The 20,308-nt window shown below is 40.7% G+C and overlaps 1 protein-coding gene across 1 annotated transcript in view; it reads left to right on the top strand.

The window, feature by feature from the left end:
• Positions 1-1,808: 1,808 nt before the first annotated feature.
• Positions 1,809-20,308, top strand: part of wdfy3 (WD repeat and FYVE domain containing 3) — a 72,991-nt gene continuing 54,491 nt past the window's right edge. The window contains exons 1-8 of the mRNA XM_067521439.1: positions 1,809-2,103; positions 9,437-9,647; positions 11,246-11,369; positions 13,225-13,334; positions 16,759-16,989; positions 17,270-17,462; positions 18,041-18,227; positions 18,319-18,485. Of these exons, the coding sequence (XP_067377540.1) occupies positions 2,075-2,103; positions 9,437-9,647; positions 11,246-11,369; positions 13,225-13,334; positions 16,759-16,989; positions 17,270-17,462; positions 18,041-18,227; positions 18,319-18,485 (1,252 nt within the window). The 5' untranslated portion in view covers positions 1,809-2,074. The remainder of the gene's footprint in view (positions 2,104-9,436; positions 9,648-11,245; positions 11,370-13,224; positions 13,335-16,758; positions 16,990-17,269; positions 17,463-18,040; positions 18,228-18,318; positions 18,486-20,308) is intronic.

Raw genomic sequence — 20,308 nt, forward strand, 5'->3', positions numbered from 1 at the left:
TCTCAAGACTTAAAAAACAAATACATTACTGCATGCGAGCAAGTACTGTGTGTATGATGTTTCTAGGCAAAGATACTACAGTAGACATAGGACTGGAGCTGTCGTCTTTCTCGAAAAGAAGCAGCGTGCAGTCATAACACAAGAGAGCAGAATTTTTAATTGGCCCTCATGGGAACGGCCATCATGTCATGAGAGCCAGCAGAGCACTGAAATCAGTGTCAGTACACACAGACTGTTCAATAGTAAATACATACGAGATCTTGTATTAATACTCATAAATTGCATAACATTGCATTGGACTATTGTGAGTTAATCCATTTGTTTGGGTTAGTTCTCTATAAAGCTGTCAAACGATGTATTTTGTACTGGATACTAACCCCATGATATAAACAAAATCAACAATTATTGATTGTACTAAAACTAATACTACTACTACAAAGTTATTATATGTATTGTGTGCCATAGACCTAAGCTGTACCAAATTATTACCATCATGTCAGTGTCATTAGAACATGGACACTGTACTTTGACAAAATTAAAGCTTTTTTCACTAAAATAACATGTAAGAGATTTAGGTCAGAAGGAACCTCTCTGGAGTTCCGAGTACTACAGAGCAGGCGTTGCAATCAGAAAGTATTAATAGATACGCAAACACATTGTTTGAGAGTTATGATTTATATACTCTGTGGTAATGGTAGTGCCGTTTATTGAACTGGCAAAGGTGTGATATGGTCTCTGCTCTTTTTATGACCACAGTGTAGGTGGCTGTGATTGTCACCGACTTCACTTCAGCTGACCCTGCATGGTAATATCCGTGGGATGCTTGATAACCTTACATGTTTATGATACACGTGTGTTTTATGGCCATTATTGTTAATCATCAAAGCTGTGTCCCCTTGTATTAAACAACAACTAAAATTGTGTTGTATGTATCATGTCTGGTGGCATAGTGCATAGATTTAGGCTGCAAATAGCTCTAGTCACTTTGTAATTTTACAGAGATTTGAGATCTCCTCAAACTACTTCTCTCTTTCTGCGTTGGCCTTATTTCCATATCGCACAGTGTGTCTCTTATGGAAACCAGGAGATTGTTCCAATGGTCCTACTGAGAGTGTTAGGCAAGTAAACAGCTGTATTGTGTCTGTGTCTAATAAATATGAAGTATGGTCTACTTGCTCTTTTGGGGGGGTACAGCTACTGATAGTTAATCCATGGTGTTGGTCTTTCTTACAACTTATTAAAACATATTTAATTTATAAATATATAATTTAAAAAACAGAAGTACATTCTTAAGAGATGAGCGCTTAAAGATGCCATTTTTGCAGTTTGAGTGATTACCCACAAATTATTTTACCTGCAGCATATTTAAAAATCCTTCATTGGTAACACTAGTACGAAAGGGTCAATATTTTCTGGCTTCAGTTTCTTCAGATTTGTATAAAAATGTAGTTATTAGCTGTAGCCCTCCTTTCCATGTGAACGTGTCAGCTTTCTCCTGTACTTAATTTCATGGCACAGGTTGAGATGCTCCTCCAGAGAACTTCTTCTGTCCACCAACTGGATGTCAGAAAGCGCTTGATGTTATGATAAAACAAAGTTCATAGTACCTCTTTCGGCCGAATGTACATTAAGACCACTATATCCCCACAAAATACATTTTTCATGGTACTTACTGCTGCGTGTTGTGCTGTTCCCACCCCTTTTCCGGTAGAAATGGTATGTTCCTCTTGCTGTGACGGCCATAGCCCTCTCACACTCCACCCTCCCCTCCTCTTCCTCCAAAGCCCAGTACACCCCACCCGGTGTCAGTGGGGGATCAGCTGTGCCAGTCCCGGCAGGCCACACACACACACACACACACTCAGTAAGCTTGCTGGCGAACAAAGCCCCTGGCACTGCCAATGAAGACAAGTCGTGCCTCCATGCTTAGCCTCTTCTCTTCTCACTCTGCCGCGAGGGGAAGGCATGACACCATTGCCGTTGCCTTTTCCTTAGAAGAGTTTTTTGGGGATCAAGGAGTCGGTCTTGGCGTATAGTGGGATATTATTCTCTGTTCTGCTGGTGACGAGTTGGGATGCTGGCTGAGCACAGAGAGAACAGCAGGTAGGGAAAATCTGGAGCTTGGTGCTGAGCCTGTCTCCGCAGCGACCGGTGGTTTGTTTACTGTTAACTGCTAAAGCCTGACCTTGGTAGATCTAGCATGTCTATTATTGATGAAACAGCTTTACCTCTCAGTGCCATTACTAGACTCATTTACATGTTACTTAACATATTTTTAATGTTTAGAGTATGGTCCTATAATAAGCTTTGATCAGATTATCAGCAGTGAGGGATGCAACAGTCAGAGCTACGCTATCTGTAATAAAATACTACTGTCTCTCTAGAGCCATCGTGTGCAGGACGAAAGAGACACACTGGCTCACAGTAATATTGGTTACATTTAACTATTCCACCAGCTTAAAGATCGGACTAGGTTAGATTTTTATTTGATTTACTTTGTATAAGACTGCAGCAGTTACTCATAGCTGATGTGATGACACAACATGAAAACTCTAAATATAGCTTAGTTCTCCCTAATAAATTTCTGTTTAAGGTGTAACAATTGACATTATGGCAATACTTATAAATCACAATTCTTTTCACATTGTATTAAGCATCCAAAGGATGTTTGTGAGAATGTTGAAACTCGGCATCAAGTGGCTCATTAGAGGCACAAAATGACAAAACCAGAGAGGGAGAAGAATTCATGTCGGTGGCCCAGGGCTTGTTCAAGGGCGGAATTGTTGGGTTCTCTCCATACATCTTTACAGTCTTGACTTTATTCTATAAAGTGCCTTGAGATGACTCGGTTCTGAATTGGTGCTATATAAATAAAGCTGAATTGGATTGATGGAAGAGGAAATAAGTTACATTTCTTATCGTAACGATTATAAGAGATGAGAATAAAATGGTGGCCAGTGCTGGTCCACCACATTTTCATTTTTGTTTTAAATATCTGATAGTGATGGTTGTTGATCTAAAAACATATTTATAGTCATTATCCACTGTCATTTGAGAGACAAATGTTTAATCAAGAGTCTGAGTATAGTTTATCATGAATCTGTAATTTATAGTACATATAGACCACGAGGCACATGATGTCACATACATGTTAAAAAGCAAATTAATAATAATAAAACTGTCCTACTGGGCCTAGTGTTTTCACATTATTTGAGTTTGTTTTGTAATTGTGGTTATTGACAGGCAGCCATTTTGCTTGGGATACAGTTGTTGTCATGGATACTATTCAGCACATTACTGCAAAAATATGAACTGAGCAGCATTACTCTTCGTACCCATTAGACAAAAGGTTTAGTTTCCAGACGGAACTCTGGGAAACAAATGCACGTTTTAGCTGCTGCACCTCAGCTTTTGCTGTGTAGCTGTGACAAATGTTTACGTGCCAAAACAGAATTTGGCCACTGACATGTGGTAATAACCAGAATTTGGCCACTGACATGTGGTAATAACCAGTGGTGATGACACCCCGGGCTTTATTTACTTCCTGCTCAGATTGATATCAAGTGAGTCCAAGTCTGGTTTGGACTGTGACAATTTCCTGCCCTTCTGGCTTATGTTGGACCTATTACACAGGTCCAATATTAAATGTTAATCAAACACATGCTGTAGAAGTTATAAGGGCTTTAAATGATTTAGTTGTAATAATGGTTTCTAAATGTCCCTGGATGCTGTAGGTTGTACATCCAGAAAGCTTTTGGCTTGTACGATGGTGTGATTTCACCACTCTGCCCAAACACCATTTTATTTCTCCCAATTTGTGTTTTGTTTCACAGATTTTGGTTTAATCTCACTCATCTTTTTTTTTTTTTTTTCTCTGCGGAGCTCTCCAGCTTCCACCTACCCCTCTAAACTGTGATACAGGAGACATTTCGGTGATTACATCACTTTCTCCAGAGGAACAACCACACAAGCCTTTGAAATGTTGGGCTTTTCCAGGGCATTGGCTGCCTTTATCTCTCAGGAGTTAGTGCTAACTGTGTGAGACACTCATAGAAGCTGGCGTCCGCTTAATAAGAATCCTTTGAAAAAAGCCTGGGGAGACAAGAAAGCCAGTTGAGTTCCCCGCTGCACAGGAGATGACATTCCATTGATGCCATTGTCTGATTTTCTTTGGCTCAGCCATGACGAGATGTGTTTGATGCTTTGTTTTTCTTAAAAGTGCACTGGTCATTGCTGTAACATATTAAGAAAAGTTTTTTTTTTCTGTCCCCACCATCACTTCAGACGCTAGTGGTGCCGTTATCTAAATTATCCATGTTATGATACGTTTCCCTGAAGGTGATCAAGCAAGCAATGAGCTGTCGGCTGGCATAGGCCAATAGTGTGAAACCATGAGTGCCCCAGCAAAGCCTGTATGAGTTTAGTTCAAACATTCTGTGCCATAGAAAGACCTGGCTTGTTGGAGGTAACATCATCGCGTAGAATGTGTTCCAGGAATCTAAATTGCTTGTGCTCACAAATCTCTGTATTTCTAAACCACTGCCAACTTATTTCAGGTGCATCTTGTCCCTTATAAGATTTTTGGTAAACGAATAAGAGGGGCTCATATCTCTGATGGAAATAAGGCCACAGATGGCATCTTGTTTTCAAATGGGAAATTTAAAATGGATCTCATTACAAACACATGACATAAAGCTCTGTAAATCTAAATCAAGCTGATGTGTTTTACGTTAAGCACATTTTATCTTATGTCAAGCCTCCCAACATTAATCAGTAAACAATAGGCATCAAGTCAAAGGTAGATTGTTTACCCGGGTTTCAAAATCGACAAAAACAATTTAAGGAGTACAATCCTTATAAACAGGGTGAGAGGAAGAAAGTAAAAAAACTTAACAGTGAAACCTACTGCTGTTATTGCTTCTGTCTTCTTAATGTGATATTTAAGCAAAAAAGAAACTCTGGTCAAATTACAGTAGATCGTGTCTGCAATGTAAGATGTGCACACAAAATGCAGTCAGACCCAATTCAAACTCCAGTTGCCGAGCTGTATCTCAGGACTGTTATGTGACACTCGCTGCTTACCAAGTAGGTGGAGTGAGATGTAATCCTGCATTTGTCTGTGGCTCTCTGGCTTTTGCCACTGCCAACCTTTTGTTGATTTTCCAGCTCAGCCTTATGCTGAGTCGTATGACATGTGTTTGCCCCGGTTTGTGGTCCCAGCCCTGCTGCGCTCCAGCTCCACCATCCTCTCAGCACTGTTTGTTACACAGGGCCCAGTACAGCAGCGTTCAGCTTGGATACAGCTCTAAGGAGGATTCTGTTAATTAAAGAAAGATTTATTTTCACTTCCCTCTTTTTAATGTAGGTGTTTACCCCGTTTTTCTTTGCAATGGTTTTCTTAATGTTGACGTTTCTGGAGTGCTAATTTTGGGTTTTATCTCCAAATTAAGTGGCAGTTTTGTCAGACCTTGTATTAGTGGTGTTGCCATGTTTCCTAATGTCAGCAATTCCTTGCTGGATTGGAGTAATTATATTTATATAATTTCTTTTTTCTTAATATAATTTCATTTCTGGCAGAGGTGTTGGCAAATTTCTCCAGGTTGCCAGGTTATCAGAATTCATTTTTTACAGTTTCACCAGGTCTCCGTGAATAATGAGAAGCAAGTGCCAAGACGAGACAAACATATCTCTGGAGAACCGTCCATTGCTTTCTGTCATTCTTGGCTATTTCATTTTCATCTTTGAATTTGCAGCTTTAAACACGGGCCCAGAAGGCTAGATATTTTTAAATCAGCCACAGAGCAGCCACTTCTGCTTTTGGATTCTCAATTTCTGACATCCAGCAAGATTTTCTTGTTGACGGGCAACTTTTCAACAGCCTTGTCGGTGGCTCAGCCTGAGTTTCCATATAAGCCAGCAGCTAAGGACGAGGGTTTCTGCTGATGCTGCTGAAGCTTTGTTACCCCACTTTGTAACCCCAGTGGTGTTGCGCTAGCTTGGCCAGAAGTGTAGTAGGTCTGTGGCTCTCTCACTGAACTGCGACCAGCTTAAAATGTGTCTCTTTGTTTTTCTATTGCCAAAGGTTAACCCCATCATTTTGTGGTGGATCGAGTTTGTTTTATTTACGATGGGCATCGGCTTGTGGGTTGTGCGGATTATTAAATGTATAAATGACAAGCAAGGGCTAAACGTAAAACACTGTGTGTCATTAGAGAAGGGAGAGCGATATTAGACGTGTAGGGACCTGACCAGGCTGCAGCGGTGCTGAGAATAGTTTCCTCATCTCATGGTAATAATAAATCTCCTAGAACTTAATCTTGATAAGACACTCTGAGGGTAATTAATTGTTTGGTAATTAGGCAAGGCCTGCTTGTGCTTTCTTCTTTTCGGTGAGCTTACAAACACTTTGATTAAAAGTCAAATGTCAATCACAAGTCTTTAGTTATTTTTAGAACATAATCAGCAGGTAATTTAATTAATGTGCTTTTTTTTTTTTTAAATGGAGGGTTTCAGCAACAAAATACTTTTCCTTTAGCTGTAATTGTCTGTCCTGGCTCCAACCGAGTGCTGACTCTTGGCTCAACTTAACAGATAAAACCTTGGAAATTTGTACTTGCATACACAGCTGCATCTTTTGTAAAGCACTGCAGAAATGCTTTTGTTCAACTTTACGCACTCTAACTAAAATAGTTCAAATTACTGTTAAAAGCACCTCCTAACTATACAGTTAATCACATCTATATTTGTCGCTTTTTGTGGCTGAAAAGACATCATGTTCTGCTGACACTTCCCTGTTAAAACGAGAACAAAAGTTAAGCAGCAGTGAGCCATTAGTAAATATATACAGACTTTTTTTTTTTTTTGCTTTAAAGAGCTTTAATGTACATTAAACACGAGCTCTGTACCTTCTGGCTTCCACTTTCTTTGTATAACATAATGTCTTTATATTTGTACGGGTTATTCCACCAGGCATCTGGTGTGGATGGTGGGCACGCAACTGCCCACTGTTCTAATGCCTTATCAGTGACCGGCAGACGTTACTGTTGGTACGAGCTGAATCGTGAAATGTATCGCTGCGAACACAGGCTGGATTGTTGATGCAAAAACTCGTCACTTTTTGATCTTCATCACGTGTGGAAGATGCATGTGACATTAACCAGACGTTCTACCTGTTTGCGGAATCGGCTTTCTGAGACAATACCAACTGAGAAAAGAAGCCAAAACACTGCTCTGACAGAACTAATTATGTAACATAAAACATAATTATGGAAATATGTCATTTCCCTTTTTTGTTTTTTTTCTGTTCTAGACTTTTGTGTTTCACTACTATTTTGTGTTTAGTCACAGTTAAGCCAGCAACCTTCTCTATTTCTAGTTCTTTATTGGTTACACGGCTTCAGTCTTGTGCATGCTGAAATTGTATTTGTGCATTCATGAACAGTGTGAGGCACCTACGAAGATAAAAAATCCACCGAATGGCAGATGTAAAATGTAATTGCAGTTTGAGTTTGGGTTCACGCAGAGGGCAGCCCTGGCTGTGTGGGCTGGGGGAGTTACTAAACCTTCAGTTTGCAGTAATATTGCTGGTACCACAGATGTCACATTCCTGTAAATTATAATAATGTGTGGATGCATCCTTGTAACGATCTTCATTATGTTACTCTTCATGGGCTTTCTGTCTTTGAGAGCAACAAAGATAACGTAGGGTTGAGTTGTGTAGACGCTAACAGTGGGACAGCAGACCTTGAATATGAAAACACTTCAAGGACCCTTTCTGCTTAGCTCTTCTTAGTTAGTACATGGAGGTACAGCTTGGTGTGTTAATGAATGATATAATTATAATCAAAATACTGAGGTTTCATCAACATCGACACGTATTTATTAGGTGACATGAATTTAAAAGCATATGGTGTTAATAGGTCATAATCCAAAAGTCACCTTTTATATAATAATAAAAACTCGGCCTTGGAAACAACAAGCAGGGGAAAATCTTTTGGCATGCTGCCAGGTCTACACACTACTTTTAAAATACCCCAATGTCTCCACAGTGCAGGCACCTGTGATATCACAGCAGCAGCATCAGATAGTTATTGGAGAAGTTGGCCAAGAGTGAATTGCCTGCTCAGAGGGCCTCTTAAAGTAAGGATGCCTGCTTGGAACCCAGGTTGTTGTTTAGACTTCACATAAGTGGCTGAAGTCCTCAGTAACTACATCTTACTACTAGGTGCCTCTGAGCAAACACTAAAGAGTGGGCAACATCGGTGACTCACCGTGGAAAATGGGGTTGTACTGGCAGGTGTCAGGGGAAAATAATCGGCCACAATTGGTTTATCTGCGCCGAGATACGAGACACAGTGTTTGAAATTCACATCATGTCCTAAATGCAATAGGAAATCACTTGTAATATACATTGATTGACAGTTGTGTTCTTTTTAGAAAATGTTCAAATAACAGTGTATTATGTGCTGCTGTAGTGCAGTAGTACAGTACTACTACTTTACCTCAGGGACACAGTTTGATGGCATACATAAGCCAGAAACTAACAAACTATAGGAACCTTATGGGAGATGTTATGGTTGCAGCATTTTTGTCCTTGATATTAAAGTTTTTTTTTTTTGTTCACTTTAGTATAAATTAGCTGTCATTCATTGGAAGTCAAGCTTTGATGCAGGTTGTTCGAGCAACAGATTAAATAAAAAAATGCTTGATCTTTGCGAGTAGGAGATGTAACCTTAGCTAAAGGATTAGGATATAAATGTAAAGATAATCCTATTGTTTGCACAAGTGTTCGAAGCAAAACAGTAATTACAATTCTAAAAAGCTGCTGCTTTCGAGCTACACTTAATTTGTATCTTGCAAGAGTCGGAGCATTTAACATAATGCACTAGTAATTTGAGAGCTATTATGTATTTGTAGAGAAATAAAAAGTTAGGAGAGATTCAAGGATTTTTTTAAAAATGTATTCTCAGGGCTCATACTTGTGTGAAGAAAATGAATGCGACATTTCTCTTCCTCAGCCACCATGTCAGAGAACCCTTGAGCAAGGTATGGTGTGTCAGGGCTGTGACTGAAATGGACGAGATTGAAATGAGTGTTTTCAGTTTAGGCCTTTCAAAAAAGCTAAGTTGTTGCTTCTAGACTGTCGATTCTGATTTAATCTGTGAATGTTTGTCTGCAGTGAATATAGGCTTTGCAGCGCTGTGAAGTCTCCTAGCAACTGTCTTAAAGATGGCCTGGAGAGAATTGGAAGTGGAAATAATGACTAAATATATAACAACCGTGCTACGGTTGAAACCGAGGTAGAGAGATATCAAATTAACATGTGTCATGGCTTAGCTGTGCTCTGTTACCTTACAGGTTAAAGTAAAAAACGTGGGACGCGCTGTAAATTTCTCTAACTGCTACGAGATGTTAACGTCCGCTCTTCTCTCCACAGGGCTGCGTTTGCCCTGACAAAGCCGCTCAAGATGAACATGGTAAAGAGGATCATGGGGCGGCCGAGGCAGGAGGAGTGCAGCCCCCAGGACAACGCGCTGGGCCTAATGCACCTGCGACGCCTCTTCTCCGAGCTGTGCCACCCTCCACGTCACATGACTCAGAAGGAGCAGGAGGAGAAGCTCTACATGATGCTTCCTGTTTTTAACAGGGTAAGATGCTCCAGATGTGGCTGTGTCTGAATTCCATATCTGCCCTATAAGAACTGAAATAAGTCAGTTTGATGAGAGGCCACTGACTGAGACAGTAGCACTGTGTGCTAGACTTAACAGACTCTGTGGATGCTCGACATTTTCCAAATCAGATGTCACCTGGGGTTTTGGGATTCTTTCCATACTCACCTGACCTCAGACCTCACAGATTAGGTTCTGAGGTCAAAGGATAAGTTCACAGCTTCTTCTTTTCTTTCAACCAACAGTAAAGTGTCTGCGTCTGGTGGCTTCCTTTTGTCATTGCCTGCATTGTTTCCCATAGCTCTTAAGATGGAAGCCACCGTGTCCATGATCCAGAGTCGTCCACAGAATGAGTTACTGTGTCACTGCATGATACCGGGCTTTATTGTGACCTCACAACGGTGCAGGTCTCTAACAGTATCATACACCAAATAAAATTGATAAATAGTGTTTTGTTCATAAACGCTTGACAGGCTTTAAAGTCAAATTATGAAACATCATCATCCGTCATCATCCTAATATTTCTGCCATCGTCTGCATCATAAAGAACGCATAATAACATGAGATTATGTATTTTTATCAATAATAAAAAAGTATGCAAAAGCTGGCAATTTTATAATAAATATTATATTAGCTTAAAAAGACTGGATGAACAATAAACAATTTTGTTTTAATTTAGTTTGTAAAAACGTGTGCTGCGTGTGCACATTGATAAGCCTCCTCTGAACAAAATCTCACACATCGTCGCTGATGGTAATTCTTTTTTTGCCCAAACAACAATTGAAAACCTAAAGCATAAGGACGATGTTGTTGACTGTTATACATTTAAGAAACTTTAACCACTGAATGCGTCTTTTTTGCTTCATAAATTACTTAAACAGTTAATTGTCAAACGAATGCTTATATTGAGTTACCATCAGCTCTGCAGGCCATAGACTGGCAGGTGTAGACGATGTACAGTAGGACTCACTTCAGTGCAGTGAAGTGATTTATGCCGTGTTTCTTTCTGGTGCAGTGCAGATGGGCTCCGTGGACTGTTCTTGTCAAACTCGAGTGCCGTACCAAGGGCCTCTTGACTCGTCAGCTAATTACCAGCACTGGCTGTGATTCACTCACTGGTGGCATAATTCATGTGGAGTCCTCCCAGAGCATTAGACCTACACGGGTGTCAGATTTACTGGACAAATAAATATGTGATGAGCTCTTTTTGAACGAAGCGTCGTTTATACAGTGACTCAAGCTGCAGTTTGGTCTGCGTTTGTAAAATTACATGTAGAACCCTGAGAGATGCAGACCAGAGCTTCACCTGGTGATTTCCTCTGCTCCATGTCAGTAATTGTAATTAACTGCATGATTTAATAGTTAATCAGCATTTTGTTTTCTATTTTCTTACCAAGTAAGAAATAATCTGCAAAATATTTATCAATACCAACTTAAATTTTGTTATATTGGCATTATGAGTTACTTTATTATTATTTTATGCCTTTTGTATTTTTATTGTTTCTTGTTTATTCCAAAATAGCTTTAGTATTGTTTCTTACTTTCTCATTCAACCAAAGCCAAACTCTTTGTTGTAGGTGTTCGGGAACGCTCCCCCCAGCAGCATGACGGAGAAGTTCTCCGACTTGCTGCAGTTCACCACGCAGGTCTCACGACTCATGGTGACCGAGATCAGACGAAGAGCCTCTAATAAATCTACAGGTGAGCCCGTTGACACACACGTTCATATTTTATTATTAGCAACAGTCGCACATTTTACAAAAGTATATCAGTTTAAATTTGAAACGAACGCTCTCTCAGATGTTCTGTGTAAAAAGCAGGTAGTGTGTCTTTAATCTAACATAAAAGGTTGGTCCTGGCTACAGGTGAGCCGGCAGTATCTCCTCAAAGCCTCTAACGGTGGCTTCACCACATGAAAGATATTAAACACAGCATCAGGTGCATGTGCTCACCTACACATACACACAGTTGTAAGTCTCCAGTTCTGTCTCTGATTTCTCCCTCTTCCTCATGTCTCCCTTGTCCCTGTCTGAACATGTGATGTGGTGTTTTTCAAGCAGAGAACAGCTCTGATCTTGCACCAGCAACAGTACAAACACGCTCTCCTCCAGCTGGCCACCAGGCCCATGGAAATTGTGTCAGTAGTTGACTCAGATTCTCAACTGACTTTACAGGACCTGGCATCATATAAACAACCGATGTTAATTTGCTTAAACAGTGAGCTGCTGGGCTGGAAATGTGTGTTTATTCCTCCATCTAAAGCTGACAGATTAAGTGTGATACAGTGTGATACGGCATCTGCTGCCGCCCTGCTCCATGCAGGTCAAGTGAGCAACCGCTATGAACACACACTCTGCTTGCCTTAAACAATGTATTGCACTTTGTAGTTGTAGCGCAGCTCTACACCTGTCAGCGATGATTCCAAATGAAGACCACCGATAACTCCTAAATCTCAATCTGCTGTTTGCTGTGCTGTGTACCACTCAGTGTCTATTAATATGGGAACAAGTGACAGAATGAGGGGGTGGTTTTAGACACTGGGCTGGTGTTGCTCTCAAGAATGTTTCTGCAGATGGAGAAAAATCTAAACCAATCAGAGCCTTTGTTGCTGGCAGTAAATTTCAGTGAGTCACACAGATTGGAACATGCTGCACACACAGTGTTAGTTGTGCTTATGTTGTATCATGTTGTAATATCAATAATATAAATATGAGTTCTGTGTAATTAACAAATATGGGAGAATCTTAGTACATCCAGTTATTCTGAAGCTTTAGATAAAGAAAGTCAAGTTCAGCAAAAAACAAAAGATGAGACCTGGCAGCACAAGCTGTGCGTGAAGCACAGATCCACTTTGCTCTCTGTATGTTGTACGAGCCCTCAAAACAGGGTGGCACCTTCGGAAAAGGTTTGAAAAGGTTTTAAACCTAATATAATAAACTGTATGTTATTAGGCTAATAGTGTGTTTTTAAAGTGTTTGTTGAATGCCAGGAGTGTCAAGTAAGTAACTCGTCGACCATTTTCAACTCTGAATAATCCTACACAAATAATATTAAACAGTTAAGGAAGAGGTAAAAAAAAAAACATCCTTTGCAGGGAAAATCCACCTGGTGACATCTGCTGGAAAAACTTCTGTTGTGATGAAATATGTGAAACCACTTGCATTGTACTACGATTACGTAATGTATTACGATTTTATCTAGTTACAACTTTAGATTTGGTCAGATGTGTGCTGAACGTTCTATAGCAGGTACCTACCTGTCGATCAGGCTGTAGGTAGCACTTGGGGCGGCCAATCATATTTTGGAGGTGGCAAGCGTCACCCGTCTGTTCTCTCCCAGCTCTGTCTCTGTCTCGCTCTCAAATATGTTTCTGCTCAAGTGGGTTGTAGACATGACAAACCAGCCCCACACATTCCCACCTCCATTCCACCAAGATCATTGGCTGTATTTGTTGCATAACCGATCATTGTTCCAGCAGCCGATCCTGCCGCCACAGTGAGCTGTCACTTTGCATCCGGTTAATTGTGTCTTCCTGTATATGTGTTTGTTTCTGTAGAGGCCGCCAGTCGAGCCATAGTGCAATTCCTGGAGGTTAACCAGAGTGAGGAAGCAAGTCGTGGCTGGATGCTTCTTACCACCATCAACCTACTGGCCTCGTCTGGGCAGGTTAGAAAAACTCGCTTTCTTTTTGGCTGCAAGTGCTGCATGCTTTGTTTTTGTAGGGCTTCCCCCCAATACATGTGAGAGTAGGTCAAATTGGAAATTGTAACTTGGAACACTATGGGGTTCCTCAGCATTCTGCATCTCCTTGACCCATTTGCATCTCCCCTCTTTGACCTCCCAGGTAGGAAGTGACAAACAGGTCTTGAATACAAGTGAAAGTCCCCACCTGACCCAAACAAGCCTGTTCTCCCCACACTCATTTGTTAAATCTGCTTTACATTTTTAATGAAGCAAACTTTAATATTTAGCCTTTTAATGTCAGAAACCACCTGAACCAGGCTCAGGGAGTGTGTCTGTCTGGGAGTTGGTTCCACAGAAGAGGAGCTTGATAGCTGGTGGCTTTGACTCCTAGCTTTAGTATGTCACACTTTTTTTTTTGTTTTGTTTTATTTAATTTGATATTTGAGCAATACCATTGAAGGTTCTCAGTACATAATTTCATAGCATGTCACAAAATGCTTCACAAACACAGAAGCTTTTATAAAACAACCAAACACAACAACAGTTGTCTTTTATTTCTTGAAGCTGAATTCAAGAAATATGTCCTCATCTTTGCTCAGTATTTGATCTTGAGTTGTTACCGTTCCCGCCTTTCTACTTCTGCCCTTTTCATATGGAGTCAGACTTACTCTGTTATAGGATTATTATGCTACTTCTGTCATACGCTCATCTCCAGTACTTATGACATCTGTGGTATGTTTGGTGTTTTTGCTACTCTAGAAAACAATGTACTATAAAATGTTCAGAATATTGGCATCAACTTGGCATAACAGGCTTCTCATACCATCCCTACTCCACATTATCGCTAGTTCTCGTTTAAAGGTTAGACATTAAGATTTTGTTTGCTCTGTGGCCAGCAGACATCCCTTGAACTTTTTGGCCCCCGTTCCTCTTGTGGTCTTGAGGGGAGCATCACTGTCAGATGACTGGCTGCTTTTCCTGGTCTGCTGCACATCAGAAATTCACTGTAGCTGGCTCTTGTTGCCACTTCCTTTCTTTATCTGCCATCACATGTTTAAACCTCCCTGCACGCCACCTTTTTTAATGTTCTCGTCAAAACACACACACTCAGCAACGCCACGTATACATTTACTTTACCTCCAAGAGAATGTGTGTGTGAAAGCTTGAGAGCAAGGTGGGATACACATTAGAACAGTTTGTCTTTTTGCTTCTGACAAAGTCCCTCTGCTTACTGTGGACACAGTTTCTTCTCTCTTAGAGGCTGGTTGACATGTCCTTTGTCAGTGTAATCTTGTAAATTTAATTTGGTTGAGCAGTTGTGTCAGTTACATGAAACCAGACTAACTATCTTGTATTGTGTGGTTGAAGAAAAGGCAGAAGTTTACATTTGTAGAACTAGGGTGTCTTTTCTTAAGAAAATGATATTAAATCCGCTTTCAAAGGAAACTTGCTGATGGAATGTTGTCAAGAACAGTGTTAGAAAAAATGGTGAATCATTAGTCTGAAGCTTAAGAAATCCTGACGGTAACGGTAAAATGATTTTTCATTTAAAAACGAAGGTTTAACACTAATAACAAAAAAAAGTCCTTTTTTTCCCCCTGGACATTTCAGGAGTCCCATTCAATACTTGGAAAAATTAAAACCTTATCTATCATACAAATTAAGTTTTAAGATTTCCCAACAGTTACTTCATCCTTATTGTGCAATTTAGGTTGTAGCTGCTTTACACCGCAGATAAGGATGCCAGTCTTTTTTTGATCTCCTTAATTAGAGCTTAACATTCGTTATTTTTCCTCACTGTGGTGCAGAGAGGTGTGTTACCAAGCAGGTGGTACATTTCTTTCATTTTCTCCTGCTGTTTCTGTTGTTTTCCAGCCATAATGGCTGCTGGTGCTGCTTTTGCCCCAAAACAGTTTGCAGTTTACCTATTTACACACACACACACACACACACACACACACACACACACACACACACACCGATTGATAAATTGATAGATTGTTAGATAGATGGATAGGAAGGAAGGAAGCAAGTAAGGAAGATACACAGACAGTATCAAGTCCAGTGGAGCTTAATCACAGACCCGCTGACCTCAGATTGAAGATCATGACTAAAATGGCAGGTTACCAACCGAAGTGCATTTATACATCTATTAGAATCATTGATTCCAAGAAAACACTTTTTTAACACTATAGTAGTAATAATAATACTAAATAGAACAGCTCTTGGAGCCCATGCACCTCATTCTACATGCAGATATTTGCACTTTAAATGTGTGTCAGTCTGATAGTCAGGCAACCGTTTCATCAAACTGCTGTATAACTGTTTTCAGAACCTGACAGGAAAAAGAGTCTCTTTCTTTTTATAATCCAGTTGTATGTGAGCGATTAGGTTGTGAAAGTAAGCAGATGGTTTCCCACAAACCTGACGGGCCTTCCCTTCTCTTAATGCTCTCTCTCTGTCTTCCTTTCTTTTCTGCTGCTCTTCATCCTTCACATGTGCAATAATAACAGCAATAATAGTGTTTGTAGCTCTGTCTCTCTATCTTTTTTTTATTGAATCCCCTTCATACTTTTCATTCGGAGGTTGCTTGTTTCTCTCTGACACACAGATGAGCTTTCTTGACATGTGTATTGTGTCTCTCTCTGCTTGTGTCCCTTATTTTTATTTCTGACATTCTTTCTCTCCTGCACACACACACACACAAAATGTCCTTTCCTCCCTGTTTTTCTTGGTTAACTTACCTTGAACTTAAACCTGCCGCGTGGGCATTATGTTTGTGACACGGAGCTGCCCCTGCATATACGCTGGCTGTACCACAGATGCTGGTCCAGTCTAACATTATTCTGGCTCACTGTCATCTATAGACTGCTCTCCCTGCTTCCAGTCAATGTCTTGCTCTCTTTTGTCTCCCTCCCCCACTTTCTCTCTCGATCAATCAGTTGAGCACTAGTGCACCTGCTGTGCTCTGTTATTCATCTTTGTGAGTCCACCTCCATTCTGTGTCACAGACTAGACAGTGCCGGAGTAAAGGGAAGGGTCATTTAAACAGAGTGTGTGTGTGTGGCAGTGTTTGATTATCTGAATCATTCGCCTCGGTGAGCATGAACTCCATTTCTTTCTCCAGCCCTTTTCGTTGCTATCAAGATATATTATAAACTCACGCACATGTTGTCTCATTTTGAAACTTCCCAGTCCCTTGCAAGCATTTTTTTTTTTTTTTTTAAAGAGGACAAACCATATACCCATTTAGCCCAAGTGACACTATAAACCTAAGCATTTTTGTCTGTTAGTCCAACAGGAACCAATGAGCCTCCTTCTCCACTTTTTTTTTTTTCTGTAATGAAAATTTGAATCATTCACAGTCCATTCCGTCCATCACCCCCTGTTTTTTATCTGTCCTCAGAAAACCGTGGACTGCATGACAACAATGTCGGTACCTTCCACCCTGGTCAAATGCCTCTACCTTTTCTTCGACCTGCCACATATGGCCGAGGCCCCGGCCGGCCCCACTCCGCAGCCTCCGCCTCCACCACCACCGCCACCCACCCAGGACAAGATCCCAAGCCAAGCACACACCCAGCCGGAGCTGCCCCTGGCTGACCGCAGAGTGCTGCTGCAGAAAGTTTTTGTCCAGGTTAGTACACAACAGAACTGTCTCTTAACTGCTGAGCTAAAGCTAAACCTTACTGTAACTGTGGGTGTAATTCTGTCAGTGTTAATTAATTTCATCTACCATAATTAGTTAGTTTAAATTAATTAAAGTTTTTAATATTCTACTTTAAGATGCCAGTTACATGTGTAACATAACACACTTTTATCTCCACATCCCAAAAGACTCTGCAATTACTACACTTAGCAATATTTTGCAGCACTAGTTATAGCAGCTCCTTTTCCACTTTTTCCCTTTCTTGCAGATTCTAGTGAAGCTCTGCACCTTTGTGTCTCCGGCTGAGGAGCTGGCTCAAAAGGATGACCTCCAACTGTTGTTCAGTGCCATCACATCATGGTGCCCCCCCCACAACCTGCCCTGGAGGAGGAGTGCCGGGGAGGTGCTGACCACCATCTCCCGGCACGGCCTCAGTGTCAATGTGGTCAAATACATACACGGTATATAGACGCACACAAACACACATCATTTATTAGTTCAGAATATTTTTAGAAATGACATTGAATATTTTTCTATTAAAACCATCAGGTGGTATTAATGTTGTGACTGTTGTTTTCACAGTATGCAAATACATTGATCATTACATTTACATCTAGTCATTTAGCACTTTTATCCAAAGTGACTCACAAGTGAGGTACAAGGCAGCAAAAATCGAAGTCAAGGAGAAAACATCAAAGCAAAGTTAGAAGAAGTCAGAAGAAGTGTTTACATTTGATGAGATAAAGTGAAGGAAAGAGCAGAAAGGACCTGATGAAGCCAGTGTAGAGATCTGAAGAGTCCATGTGATTGTGGGCACTGGTAGCCACCTTAACAGGGCATTGCAGTAAGCAAAACGAGATATGACCAGAACCCCAACAATGACTATTTCACCTCATTGTTTTATAAAAATATCATAGGGCATAACCTACTTTTAGTGTTTTTTTTTTTTCCAGTACATTTATACACTGTTACATCTAACTAAATTCCACACAAATCACCTCCTCCTCCTCCTCTGCGTTTACACCCTGTGCATTTACAGAGAAGGAATGTCTTTCCACGTGCGTTCAGAACATGCAGCAGTCGGACGATCTGTCTCCGTTGGAGATTGTTGAGATGTTCGCCGGACTCTCATGTTTCCTCAAAGACTCAAGTGACGTGTCACAGACCCTGCTGGATGATTTCCGCATGTGCCAGGGTTACGCTTTCCTCTGCGATCTAATGCTCAGGTACAGTTAAGGTCCTCGTCATCACACACGCAGCCTTTGTTCTTTACCTCGGTTATGTAAATGATGTACAAGCTTCTCTCACTGCATCTAGACTGGAACAGGCCAAGGAAGATGAATCGAAAGATGCACTGAAGGATCTCGTTAATCTTGTCACCTGTCTCACCACGTATGGCGTGACGGAGCTGAAACCTGCGGGCCTGACCACTGGAGCACCCTTCCTGCTGCCTGGCTTCGTTCTCCCACAGGCTTCTGGAAAAGGTGTGTTAATGGTCTTAACTGTGGCTCGTTAATCCTTATTATTATTTCAATGATTAACTAGACTTAAAGCATTAAGACAGATACTGATACAAGTCATGTCCTTTAATTTGGCAGCCCGGGGGCAGACTTGGCATCTAAATAATGCTAAGTCACACAAAGAATTAGCTGGTATTGCAGGAAAATATTCAGTCACATGGTAACTGAAACTCATGTTAGTTATGTAGAAACAAAAACATTTTGTACTTTACATAATAAAATGGCACATTGTGTCGTCCTTGTAATGAAATGAAACTGTCTTCTTTGTCTGTTACTGCTGCTTTCTTCACTCAGTTCAAACAGAAAGTCTCTGAGTGCTCGGAGTTGAATGTCATTCAGGGGACTTTTGGTTTTGTGCAGTGTCTCGCTAATTGCTGCTTTTCTGCCAATATGGCTGCAGACCCTGAGTCTTTTTCCTTTACAGCTAACGGCATAGACAACTGATGTAATATTTCATGTTTAAGAGCTTTTGTTTCATGTCTGCTTTTGCAAACTGAAATTGGTCGTCACATTATGAAATTGGGTTCAGTATGTCAAGTATTGGTTTCCTGAGATTTGCTTTAAACGGACTTTAATAATCTTAGTAATGTTTCGCTTGAGAGCATCAACAATGTCTTTAGTGTTGATTGATTTGATTCATTACGAGTAAGTGAAGAGTTAAAAAACATTAAAAAAAAAAAAAGCTAAATGAGGCTGAAAACACAGACATACCATTTTAAACACCTCCCTACTAACACACAGCTCCTCAGTGAGCTACAGCGTTGCACTGGGTGTCATGTCCCTTCATAACAGTAAACATGAGCTATGTGGTTTATTGTGAATCAGACCCACAGTACAACGTGCTTCTGCTGTACGTGCCCACAAAAATACCAGATTTGCAGTTAGAAATAGCCTGAAGCAAATGTTTCTTCCGGTTTGAGTAATGATGGCTAAAAATGACACAGTTGAACTGTTGGACATTATTTAGCCTCTGCTGTAAATGAAAGTATATACGTTTGGACATATGTTACATCTAATGTGACACCTTCAGTTTACCCAAAGTAGTTGCAGCAGAATGCTACAGACCTTCTGGATGCAAAAATATCTGCCAGCCTTATTCTCAAAAGCGAAATTCTGCTTGTTGGTATTATTGAAAACCATCTCTGGCCTGTTTACCTTGGTCTGCTACAGTGGTTAGGAGATGAAAAGAGATAAAGAGGAAGAAAACGAACCCTCATAACATGCAGTTTTGCTGTGGCTTTGTGAAAAAAATGTACGAGTGCAGTTGTGACCTGCTTTAAATGACCCTGACCTGCTGGTAGCAGCACCAAACTGCTGTGACGATGCTTTTTAGAATCAGCACAGAGAGTCAATGTAGTACCAGAACCAACCAGTAGAAATCACACAACATGGCTCTGTGAAAACAGCCTCATATTCTCTATGTTGAAGACCACTGAGTGACGAGTTGTCTTATCCTTCAAGCAGATTTTATCAGTGTCTGATGAAACTGTTGGAAGAAAACACATAGAACATCACATTAACTGAAAATGCAAAAGCACCCGTCTTTGCTGAAGTGATTGTGCAGTGGCATCACTCAAGGGCATTTCGGTAGTGAAGAGGTTCGTTCTCTACCTTGTCCCGACTATTGCCCCCCTGGCTTTTGGATCACAGGCCCCTTCTCTTAAATCCACACTACCTCCAGCAAGGTTGCCCCAAAGCACTGAGACAAGAGAGGAATTATTTGTGGAAAACTCTCCATCTATACTCTAGGTGCTGCATCTCCTCGTCTGATCTTAATCCCTGAAATG

This window comes from Channa argus, chromosome 11 (assembly GCF_033026475.1).
Source record: "Channa argus isolate prfri chromosome 11, Channa argus male v1.0, whole genome shotgun sequence".
NCBI lineage: Eukaryota > Metazoa > Chordata > Actinopteri > Anabantiformes > Channidae > Channa > Channa argus.